This window comes from Corvus hawaiiensis, chromosome 4 (assembly GCF_020740725.1).
Source record: "Corvus hawaiiensis isolate bCorHaw1 chromosome 4, bCorHaw1.pri.cur, whole genome shotgun sequence".
NCBI classification, from domain to species: Eukaryota; Metazoa; Chordata; class Aves; order Passeriformes; family Corvidae; genus Corvus; species Corvus hawaiiensis.
The window spans coordinates 26,333,851-26,346,550 of NC_063216.1; the positions used below are offsets into that span (position 1 = coordinate 26,333,851).

General features: G+C 43.5%; 1 protein-coding gene across 2 annotated transcripts in view; it reads right to left on the reverse strand.

The window, feature by feature from the left end:
- The window catches only part of SYN3 (synapsin III), a 189,257-nt gene that overhangs the window by 8,180 nt on the left and 168,377 nt on the right, over nucleotides 1-12,700 (reverse strand). For both annotated transcript variants that reach the window (XM_048301298.1, XM_048301299.1), the window contains 2 exons: nucleotides 10,118-10,220; nucleotides 4,470-4,604 (listed from right to left, as the gene is read on the reverse strand). In XM_048301298.1, coding sequence (XP_048157255.1) covers nucleotides 4,470-4,604; nucleotides 10,118-10,220 — 238 coding nt within the window. The remainder of the gene's footprint in view (nucleotides 1-4,469; nucleotides 4,605-10,117; nucleotides 10,221-12,700) is intronic.

Sequence of the window (12,700 nt, forward strand, 5' to 3'; positions counted from 1 at the left end):
CAGATATTTTATTTAGATATTTACATCCAGACCCTTTGAGTCTTGCTCAGCTTTCAGCCTCACTGTCTTTCCCATTTCTTGTCTCCATTGCTTTGTTCTGAGTTTTGAGATTAGTTCTCACAACCTGCCCATGCTAGGCCATTCATTATTTTGTAAACCTTCATTGCCCTCTCTCTCATTCACCTCCTTTGTAAAGCCAATAGACTTTAGAATCCCTCCAGTCCCTGCATGGGAATATTTCCAAGCCCCTAATTGTTTTCATCACCAACTTCTCTTTCCCAGCTTTGTAATTCCTCCTGCAGATGCCAGAGATGGGTCTGCTTACATTTTTCCAGATGAAGCAATATCTGGGTTCTCTGTATACATTGCCAGTTCATTTTTCCTGCATTCTAATTTCCTGCTTTTCCCTTGTCAACACAACCATAGGCTGAGCAATGGTTTTCATTAGCCTGTATGTGACAAAGTATTTCTCAAGGGAATGGCTGGTGCCACTTGAAAGTTCTGCACATTGTTTATGCTGTCTCTCTACCCCCAGCTTAGCTTATCCTTCAGTCTTCCATATGGAGTCTCATTTGCTGTTGTGGTGACTGAACATACATAGCTCTGTCAGATGTTCTTCACTGCCATCCCTGGTCCTGACTAATGCAAATAATTTGGTGCCGTCTGCTCTTTCTTCTCTCTTGCTGTTTAGTCTTTTTGACAGATATTTTAATAAACAGATTAAGCAACACAGAACTGCTGCGCAAAGGGCTGGTCCAAAATTAACAAAAGCCTGAGTAAACCTATTGCAAAACTGTTTATGAAAACAGGGGAAGCTGAAGACAGATAGGCTGGTACATGCTGGATTATTTACATGGAGAACATCATGATAAAAGGGTCTTCAAGGCTCCTGAAAGGTCAGGAGAATGAGCTAAGTGATTCTGGAAGTGGGAAGAAATGTTTCATAGTTGTAAACATTGAAATTAGTTTCAACTGACTAACAAAGATGTGATGAAGTTGCCCATCCGTTTTTTGCACAATTTGTCTGGGACTTGCAAATGGACAGGAAGGAAAATCCGGGAATTTTCCATTCATGGCTTCTAGCCCTACATAGCTTGGGAACTAAACCTTGCCTTGGTGTTGATGGAAATATATTGTCTGAATGCTGTGAGACATCCTGACTAGACCAGCCAAAGAAAGGGAATTGGATCTCATATTCACCTCTACAGACTTTCCTTACAGTCAACCAAGGCATCTCAGAGATAAAGGCAAAACAGAGTTTTGAGGCTGAGAGATGAAGGGGTGAGGACCAGCCCAAGGTCTTCTGCCTTTGGAAGAGACACAGTGAAGGGAAAGTCTGGTGGTGGGTCAGAGAAGCGAGGGAAGAACCTCAGTGTAACCACGAAACTGGGTTTCACGTTGAAGGCATGAAAGCAAATTTGTCATTAACATCTTATCCTGTCCTGGGCTCAACCAACCCATTTATCAACACAGCCAGGCTCAGTAGCCTTGAAGCCTCTGCTAACTGTTTGCAAGAATTAAAATCTCATATCTATGTCTTTATCTGAGGTAAGCTTCTGCTACACAATAAAGCTTTACCCTTTAGCCCCTCCATGCTTTCTTTCATAGCTTGTCTGTTACCTTGCCTAAGGCTTTTTGACTAGCTACGTCATTTTGACTGATTGCCTGTTATCTACCACTTCATGAAAGAATTTCCAAAGAAATGAAAGGAAAAGAATCGAAAGGAAATTATTGGGGCATTTTTCTTTCCTTGCAAAAAATTAATGTGGTAAATGCCCTTAGCTGTGGTTTCTGCTGATTTATTTAATCTTCTGTATTCTTCTTTAAATTATCATTTGAGATAATTCATAAAGTCTATGACTTACTTGGCTAAATTTTTCTACATTACTCTTACAGCTTTCAAACCACATATTTTGTATTTGTTGTACACCAATCCTCTGGAGCACTGACTATTTCTAATGATTTTGCACAGGTTTTTTTGACAGCTTAGTCACTTCCCAAAATCAGTTCATTGGATGTAGCCATCTGGAGTTGGGAGCTTAATAATTTTTTTAAAATATCAGTCATCGCTGACTTAATGACTGTTTTTGTTCTTTTCTGTGTCATTCTGATCAGGGAGAAGTGTTACAAGGTAAAGCAGTTCCCCACTTTCAGCAATTACATTTTGTAGAGTCAAAACACTGTCCCTGTTGTCTTCTTTTCCTCCCTTAATTCTGGATGATCCATAGAACCCACCAATTGTTTGGTAGCTAGTTCCATTTTCTGATGAACTCAAAGAACTTGTTTCATTCTTTCCTCTATCTGCTCCTCAAAATTAATTTCTGTCCTTTTTACATTTCATTTTATTATTTGTATGATGCTACATAAAGGTCTTCTTAAATGTCAGATTTCCAAATTTGAAAGGTTTTTTTTTCACCCTGTTTGTCTTGAATGTCCTTTCTGTAATTTAACTCCAGAAGTTTATTTCTCACATTCTTGGTTCAGGAGCAGATCAGAAATGTATATATGCATTCTGGAAAACAGTGGTCTCTCAGATAACATCTATACAGTTTTACTGCTAGGGAGTTGATTAATTTCCTCACTGCTTGTGTCATACCCTTACTTTTTGATATCACACTTGTCCCTTGGACATCTAATGGTACACACTCACTTTCTGAATTTGTACCTGGATGTTTCTTAAGGCAAAGTCAAGATGTTTTTACCTCCCTCTGAATTGCTGTCCCACTGTGGTATTTGACTTGCTTCTTGATAGCTGAAGTTTCACATTGTTGTGACTTGTTACTTTTCCATCTCTGTCAATTCTGTGCACTCAGTTTCATAATTTCTCAGTTTTTCTCGGCCCAGAGACTAGTATAGAGAGGTCCAATAATACATACAGGTATTCTATTCATACCCATAGGATATCCAAGGATTTATATTTCTATGTTTTCAGTACTGCCGTCTTTGTATTCAGAATTGGTCTTTGTATTCCTTCTGTGGAAGTCTTCCCCTATAGCTCTAGTTCTGCATCTCACCAGCCTCATATTTAATTATTTCTCTCTGGACACTTCTAACTATTATAACATTATGTTAGTAATGTAGCATGTGCAATTTTTTTTATGTTTGTGGAACCAAGCTCTCTCTCTCTGTATAGTAAAACTCTAGTTAACGTGTTTGTGGGTTTAGTTTTCTTGATTATATATACAGGTATTTCTAGGTTGTATTCCCAATGCAGAATCTTTTTCTTATTTGACTCTTCTATTTGACATAGTATCCCTTCAAGATTTGTTTTATTCTTGCTTTGGCCCTAATTTAGGTCAGCTGTAATCCAGTCCAATCCTGTACCAGTGTGTTGCAGACATGGAAAACAGACACATCTATTCATGTTCTCAGTTTCTGCTGGCTTGCCCTTTGCTCTTAGTTCATGCAATATATCTTGGCTATTTTAGATGGTAGTTCTTGATTCCACTTTGTAAATGCTATCTCTTCTGTATCACTTTCCCTGCCTCAAAGCATTTTCAGTGTCTATTAAAAGTTTTACTCCTTAACTCTAGCTAAAACTTGGAGTACCCAAATACACTTCTCCGAATACCCTTCATGCTGGGACCTGGTTTAGCAGGAGTGGATTGTCATATGACAAAGGCAGAGCACCATAAAGTGCCTTCTCCCATTTTTTTGTCTCAAGTGGAAATGAAAATTGTACCAGTGTGTTGCAATCAGTTTTGTTCCTCAACCTTTTTACTCTCTTGTCTCTTCTGTTGTACAGATTTGTTGTCCTCAAATCTTCACACTTGGCTCCCTGTTAGATACTGAAAGAGGTGTAGCAAGTACACCTGGATACTCAGGTTTTGTTCTGGGGTGTTTAATTTACACAGAACTGCCCCTGGGAAATGTGGCAGTACGATTAGATGCATTTGATCCTCAAAATGGATGTACACAAGAAGAACTAAGGAGTCAGTTTAAATCCAAAATACATGAGTTCAGCCTTAGTAAAGCCTCCCCCTGATGAAGGCGGCAAAGGACATCTCTGAAGAAGAAATGGCCGTAAGGAATGGAACAAGTCTTGCTAGAGATTCCCACTTTCTGTTCTCAAAAGGAGAACAGAGAGGTAAAAACTGGAATGAAACCTATCCTGAGGGATGTTGTTAGACAGAAATGAAGTTGGGCATTAGAAGAACCTCTAAAAATGCCTGTCTTCAATGTGAATTTAGAAAATCAGAATGTCTAGATGCATGGACATGCTACTGGTGTGATGTCACATTTATCTGGAAGGAGAGTAAGGGAAAGAGATGGGTTCCTTAGGGGTGCCCACTTCAAGGAGTCTGTGAGAGTCTCCTTTGGAAGAGCAAGAATCAGTCTGTCTGTCCACACTCCCATATGGGGCTGTTCAACTCTCTGGGATGTCTGACTGCGTGACAGACTCAGCGAGGAGAGTGAAAGAAAGAAGTTCAGGGAAATAACTTGGTCACAAGGTCTCTATTCATTCATACCCAAGGCCTCAGCGGTGACGGTGTAGATCCAGCAGAGATGACAAGCTGAGTCATTTTGGAAACAACCAGATCAGCTATAAGCTGTCTGTCCTCTTCTATGTGCTCCCCAATCAGGGGCATCGAGCTGTCCATCACCTGCCACAGGAGAAAAAACAACAGTTAGTAAGGTGGCTTCCTGCTGCCTGTTTCAACTCACCTCTTACATTAACCTGTTTTGTGTCTCCACATCCTTGCCAACATCTGGAGTCACCACTCTCCTCATGCTGAAAAATGCTTGACTTTTCCAGGCTTGGGATTTCGCTTAGGATTTTTTGGAAAGAGCACGTACTTCCCCCAACTCTCCATCTTCCTTCCCTTCACAGCTTGGGAGCCAAGCCAAGGCTTATGGTGGCTGGAGGTTTCTAAATCAACTGAATACAAACTTTCTCCTTCACATGTCCTGAGGAGATGCCTCTGATGGATAAGGACTCTCTGGCAGTGTCCCACAGTATTTCGGGGTGACATTGCAATTGAAAGGGCCCCAGGAGAAGAGAAACAACATGTACTGAATCCTGAGGAGATGAGAGCAATGAGAGCTGGAGGAAACCAGGAGACATTTGGGATTAATGAACACAAAGCACTGCACCCTGAGAGCGAAAATAAACACCACAGATGTGTAATGAATAGGATGTCACCAAACCAGCACCAAGTGCAGGAAAATAAACTTATTCTCTGCTTGTCTTCTTGATAATGCTGTGATACAACTGCTTCCCAAGCAAGTTCTACAACTCTGCTGGGGAAAACTGGGAAGTGAGACCGTGGGGATAGGGGAAGGAAAATTGTCGAAGGGTCTTTGAGGTAAGAAATGGCCTCACAACAATAATACTGGAAGCACAGCAGACCCTCAGCTGTATAGCAGCCCCAAACACAATTTTCAACAGTTCATCATAAATCAAGTGCTTTGCAAACATTAACTAAATCCCACAGGAAGAACTGTACTCTGATGAAGTTAAGATTCAGCTGGAGTAAATATAATAGTACCAAAATAACAGGGTTGGAAGAGTTTATTTTATTTTGCTTTTATTTTTAAAACAAACATTAAAATCCCTGGAAATGCAGAGTTGAAGGTTGAATTGCTCAAGAAAGGCACTGACTCACACTCAGATAACAATCGGAAGTGCACTCCACCCTGGCAAGGCTGCAAGAGAACACTCTTGGAGGGAAATGGAAAATTTTGCACCCTCTTTTTTTAGATTTAAAGTAGAGGAAATCAGTGAGGTGAGTTCACCGAGTTTGTATTCTGCTCTTTTCTTGCAGAATTATGGTTTTGTTTGATTTCTATAGGTGTCTTTTCTGAACACTAGAAAAGCTACCTAGAAAGTTTAAACTAAGGTACCGTTGGAGAGTGGGTTGATGTTTATATCCATGGCCTACTTGGCCCAGGGGGCAAAAGGCGAAGGTTAGAAAATTGTATGTCAGTGTTTGGCAAAATACACAACGCGGCTTTTCCTTCCACTATCCATTTAGCTGTTCTTCTGTTGGGAGATGACGTGAGGAATGTGATGCTTCCTAACAGTGTCAGGGAATGGCCAATTCCCATCTGGGTCTCACTAGCCAGGGGCTCCTGGGGGCCCTCCAGCAGGTTTCTGCACAGGTTTCCCTCCTCTCCACTCCTGTCTTAAAAGGAAATGTGGCCATTACAGATCCCGAGAGAGAAGAGGTCTCCGTGTCCCTGCACGGCACGGTGCGAGGGGCCCGTGTGACCACTAGATGATGCCGTGTGACCACTAGATGATGCCGTTCCCCTGCCGAGAGTCAGGCGAGCCGCGCTCCCGGCTCCCGCCCTCCTGGGAGTCACCGAGACACGGCTCTGGTCAAAACAGCCCGAACCTCGCTTTTAAAGGCCATCCAGTCCAGTACTCCTGCTATGAGCAGAGACATCTTCAATTAGATCAGGTTCCTCTGAGCCCTATCCAGCCTGACCTTGAATGTCTTCACAGATGGGGCATCCACCTCTATCTGCGCTGTAAAAAATTTCTTCCTTATATATAATCTGAATGTACCCTCTTTTAGTTTAAAATCATAATCATTTTTCCTGTTGCAACAGGCCCTGCTAAAAGGTTTGTCCCTATCTTTCTTATGGGCCCTTTTTACACACTGGAAGGTGCTATAAGATCTCCCCAGATCCTTCTCTTCTCCAGGCTGAACAACCTCCAGCACTCTAACCATCTTCATGACCCTCCTCTGAATCTGCTCCAACAGGTCCATTTTTTTCCTGTGCTGAGAACCCCAGAACTGATTTCCCCAACTCAAGGACTGCTTTTTCCTATTTCTGTGGTTGCAGTGGCTGAAGAGGAAGATGGTGCTTTATAAACCAAAGGCCCCAGAGGGAGTGAACCCTGGAGCAGTTCCACCTGAATCAGTGAAGGTGCACCAAGGATGAGGCTATATGCTGTCCTGATATGCAGTGTCTGCCAGGGGGATGTGAGATGTGGGAGAGAGAAAATACAGGAGTGAACAATCACATGCACAAGAGAAGGCCTTTGAAAATGGCAGTGATTTCTGTGGGTAAAATGACACAGCTGGTTGCCACTGCACTGAAAAGATCATGAGATGTCAGCATGCCTGTCCTCCAGGAAGGGTGAATTGGTCTGGAATTGGGCAGATACAAATGCTAATTCTGAATAAATCAGCTGGCTGAGAGGAATATGTGAATTACAGACAGATTGCACTCATGCCTTCCTGGGTGATCACAGAACATCTGGGCAAGGCAAGAAGATGTCAGCACATATGGACCCAGCCTTTATAGCTGCCCAAGGTCAGTGGCTGCTCCTTGTGCAGCTGCTGTTGCCTGATAAGGTGTGTGAGGGGTGAAGGAAAAGTGCCCAGGCAGAGAAGAGACTCAGGAAAAGACCACCCTGGTTGTCCCTCTGTGCCTTTCTGATGATGAAGCCTGGGTTTGTTTTTTCACACTCTGATGTGCAAGAGTGGAGTGTTTAGGTGATTTCTAAGGAAGGAAGGAAGGAAGGAAGGAAGGAAACCAGCGATTGGACATATCAAAACGAATGGTAGGCAGTGCTGAAGGGATGAGCAGGGCTCCTTGCAGGGCAGCAAGGAGCATGTCTAGTAACACAGCTTAGCTGTATGGCAGTCAGGGTTTATCTTATGCTTCCAGGAGGAAGAATAAATCACATGGACCATAAAGAGGGAGAGGGGAGATTATTAAACCCTACATGTTGCTGAGCTCTTTTGAGAATCTGGCTGCTGACACCAGTGGAGAACTTGCATTATTTTGAGGAATTCTGATTGAGTGCTGACTACTTATGTTGAATATTTCCTCAAAGTGACAAAGTTCTTTAAAGCAGAGGAAAAAACAATTATCAGCATTTACTGTTAAATTCACAATCTGTTTCAACACGAGCCATGAAAGTAGTACGTAAGTGTGCTAATGCTTTGAAGGCAGAAACGTAACAGATCCTGCTGTTTGCCATGGGAAAAGAAAAGAAGGTGAAGTTCAAGTAAGAGCAAATACCATGTGTGCAAGATTACTCTGGTGCTGTTGATAACCCATCTGTCTTAATCTGATTTTGTTTGCCACAAACCACTGTGATAAATCTCAGTTCACAGAACTGCCCATCACTACCTCTGTGAATCTTGCCTGAAGAACTACTTTGCCCTGTGAAAATTAATTACTGCCTGCAATTGCATTGTGCAAATTCCTTGTTCGTTTAGCCTATTTAGGCATGCTTTCTTGTAAAATGTCACAGCACACTGTTCCTTCTTACCAAGAAAATACAACTGTCACTCTGTCAAATAACTTTTTTCTCCCACTATCAAAAGAAAAAAGCAAAACAAGGGATCAGTTTCAGACAAGAAAAGTACCCCAGGAAGTTGGCTGGAGGCAATTAATTACTTGTCTCCCTCAGATCTGCATAAAAAGGGGCCTGTTTGGCTTTGGTCTGCTCCTTATATTGCACTATGCTCCTTTTCCAACAATGTCCATCAGCCTGGCATCTGAATGCCTGCTAGATGTTGGTATATCAGGCCTGCTCAGTCAGGTTCTCCAGTGGGGTAATTCAGCATGACCCATCTGAAACTACCATGTTTCTTCTGATTTGTGTCATATTAGATGCATTGCTGTTTGCCTTGGTCACAGAGAGAGGAGCGTGAGCGTGCCTTTCTCTGTGTGCAAGCTGATGGTGGCTGCTAGGGTATGGATGTGCTCTTCACCAGTCAGTCACACACAGTGGCAGATGTGAAAACCCAGAGGCATACCCAGACAGAGGCATATAATCTTTAAGCCCAGAACTAGCTGTGTGTGCACGTACATAGGCTTATGTGCAAGAATATATGCAGGGATATGAAAACCACATATCACGTCTAACCATGTGTGGACACAATCCAAATGTCCTTACACTTGTCTCTAGCAAGGCTGCTTTCTTGCTCTTCCTTTCCCAGCTGCAGGGGCATAGAGATTTGAAAGTGCACAGCAGGGAAACAGTCTGCTCTGGGGGATGCTCCTCTAGGTGCTGATGAATTGCATACGGGAGCAGACCCATTAGCCCAGGCCCCATCAATTCAGGAAAAGACAGAGGCTTGCCAGCATTTGGTTGCTGGCAGCACGCTTCTATCACATGGCCTTTGACAGGTCACTGCTCCCCTCCCTGGGGAGAGCAGATACATAATGCAGGAATGTGCAGTCACTGGAGGGCTCATGTGGTTCTCATCAGCATCCCAACCCTCAGCGAGTGGGACTGCTCTCCCACACATAGCTTTCCAGTGTGTCAGCACCCCTGCATGAAGCCAATAGGCTGGCTCTGCTCGTCTTCCTCGGCTGGCCTGTGTTGGTGGAGTTTACAGCAGGTCAGAAGTTGTGTCTCCTCAAGTCACACACTGACAGAGGCACTTGCTTACTTGCCGGATTGTCTCTCCTCCAGGGCATTTCTTCAGTTTCCAGTTTGATTTTCTGGCCAGCTTTTCCTTCTCTGCCCTGTTAGGATGACCTGAGTGTGCTATTTATCCCACTTCCGTATCTGCCTCCTGGCCTGGCAAGGAGCACATTGCACTTTAGCTCTCAGAGCCGCAGTCTGTCCAGCTCTGAACACAAAATGGTGTGATACACATTGCCCATAGTAACTCTGAGGTGCTTTGTCTTGATGGCCTCTTACTGTAGTGAATGCAAAAAGATTTTAGAAAATACACCTTTTTTTTTTTGTTTCATCAAGTTTCTCCTGTTGCTTGTGAACTTTTTGCTACACTCTCACCATTTATTTTCCTCTTTTAAATTAGATACAGCTAGGATTTTTGTTTGGAAGTGACCGAAGAAAGGTTCATTCAGAGAGAAACTGAGGTTTTTAATGAACTGAATTATCTGCTGAGGTGGTCAAGCACTTCATGTCTCTCCATTTCCTTTCACAGCCCACACTGGGAAAGGAAGGCACTTCAACCCTGACACCTTGCTGTGTATCTGCTAGTTTGGCTGGGGCTCTGAATCAGTTCCTTACATATCAGTGGGCCATGGCCTGAGGATACAGGTGGGCACGGAGGAACAGAGACTGCAGGAGCACGCAGGGGTAAGTGAGTACGCTGGTGCATGTGAACTCCAAGGCAGTGTGCTTGCATATATACTTCCCAAAGGAGACTGGCATTCAGGTTGCCCATGCTCTCACCTCAATGATATAGTCTTTTCCATCTTTACTGTGGACAGCTTTGACAGCGCAGATATCAAGACCTCCAAACATTTCTGCACAGGCATCTGCCCAGAGTCTGTACCTGCAGAAAGCACAAGAGCATGGCCTAGGATTAGCTGTCCTTGGGTAGTCCACCAAAACCAGCCACCCACCCCACTGCCCACAGGAACACAAAGAGATTTGGGAGCCCTTATTACAAGGTGTCCTTCATATGCTTTGCTAGGTCCTTGACTCCCTCTCTTGTGTAGGAGATGGAATAAGAAAAAAGAATCTTGCCTAAAGTTCCCTTCATTTCAGACTGATTCAATCCTGCCCTCAAAGCCACCTTAAAATGTTTCTTTCCCTCCTTGGTATTTACATCAGATCTCCAGTTGGTTGTCATTCAGCCAAGCTATAAATATTTAGCTCATTTAATCTCCCAGTAGTGTTGGCCCCTCAGCGTTTGTATTGGCTTTGCCTGAAAGCCCTCCATTATGCAGGCAGCTTTCTCCTGATAAGATGTCCTGGACATTAGGACTGGAATAGGATCAGAAAATGAGTGTCAAATTTAGTGAGGAGTAGCCATCCCCTCTCTGATCTGTAATGCAGTGGCTCCTGCATTTTACAATTTGTTTTCAATTTTATCCTTTTACAGTCTCCTGCCTCCTTCTATCCCTTGGGTGTTGCTCCTAGTCAGGCAGTCTCATCACATGGACCAGGCACTGTTTGTTAGAGGGAGACCTACAGGCTGCAGCCCTTTTCCCTAGCATGGGAATGTGAGCTGGTGCCCCCTTAGCTATCCTGGTGTCAGAGGAGGAGAGAGAATGACAAGAGGCATATTATGGGGGGACTACATCCCCCTGCTGTGCAAATGAGGAGGGAATGAGGCAGCCTGGTTTTATTTCCTGTGCAGCTGTGCCGTGGTCCCAGCCATTTAAATAAAAATAATAATCTCAGAACAGCAGATCTGTAAGCAGGACTATGACAAGATGCAGAGAGGGGAGGGAAGGCCACAGTCTCATGAAAACACTGACATTTTGCAGACCCTACAGGGACTGGGGAAAGAGCTGTTCTGGCTAAAGAACAAATTTACGTCCTTGAAGCCAGCCAGAATCCCCATAGCTTTACAATATAATGATCAACTTGTGTGAACACTATGTCTCTGGGAAGAAGCAGAATTATGACTTATATGATTACTGGTGCTCTTTTATCCCTAATGAGGAGACCAAGTGTGTTTACCCTGGACCCCCAAGGAAGACAGTGTATGAGGAGGAGTCAGTAGCATAAGGAGGAGGAGAACTATGGACTTCATGAGCCAGGCAGGAGGCACAGAGAGCCCCCCTCACGCACTGTTGTGGCCCTGCATCCAGGGGCACCATTGTGGGAACCACCTGTGCTCCTGAGGAGCATCTCTAGGTGTCTGGGTTCAGCAGCCAGGCTCAGGAAATTGTTCATGCCAGAGGGCTCTGATAGCTACACATCTTCAGTGTTTGTTGGTCATAGGTGAGCACTGGGAGCATCAGAGCTGCTGGGGTGTAATAGGAGTATTATGGGGAAGAAGAGCATATTTATGCACATGCACCAGGTGTTGCATTTTCAGAGGGTTACTGTCATTTCTCCATTACCTGAACATGTCAATCCCTTGTACTACTGTTCAGTACAGTAGGTAATTCAGGTTGCTCCTACTCATCAGAGCATTTGAGCACATTCCTGTCTTGTTTCATGCACTGACATCTCAGAGATTTCAACAGGGTTTATTGCATTTATGGCTGAGTAAGGCTAGAGTGGTTAATTGTGGTACTATGTCTACAAAACAAACCTTCAAAATGCAGTGTTGCAGGCTGGCAGGAATCTGGGTTTTGGCCCTACAACACTGCAATAAGGTAATGTCTACACTTCATGTCTCTAGCTTCAGCTGTGTTATAAACAGCCAGGATGCATCATCATGTCCGCTTCCCTCAGTACTACTAGGGTCTTGCAGAGCTGCCTTCAGCATCTGATTTGGGGCTTGGCTTCCCTGTTTCACGGAACTAAAGGTGCAGAAGGGACCTTAGATGATTGCCTGCACAATTCTCTTGTTCCAAAGAGGAGACATTTCTTTAATCTGGTCTGAAAGAGGGCAGAGATTTGCCATCTCTTTCAGAGAATCAATTGCTGTGCTATGCTATCCGTACTGTAAGAAAATATAGGAAATATTCAAAGGAACCTTTTCTGCTATAATTTATTTCTTACAGTATTATACTTGTAATGTAAGTAGTGAGAAATGCCTATTAACAGGCTTTCATATATTTAAAGATTCTATACTCTTTTGTTTTTTTCATCTTTAGGATGAAGTGGTGTTCAGCTTGTGGGCAACTTCTTCCAGGTCTGTAGCACCTAATGAAGGAGAGTGAGCCTCTGTGCTGCAGGCAGGAATTCATTGTGCTTTAGTCTACACCTCTACTGAGGTCTGCTAACTGAAAAAGGTGGAAAACTACATAGAACTACATAGAATTGTTGCATGTTTTTCTCAACAGTTCATTAGGTTTTCTCTGAACGTTCCTTTTATTGTCCTTTGGACTTTCTCCAGCTCCTTACTATTTG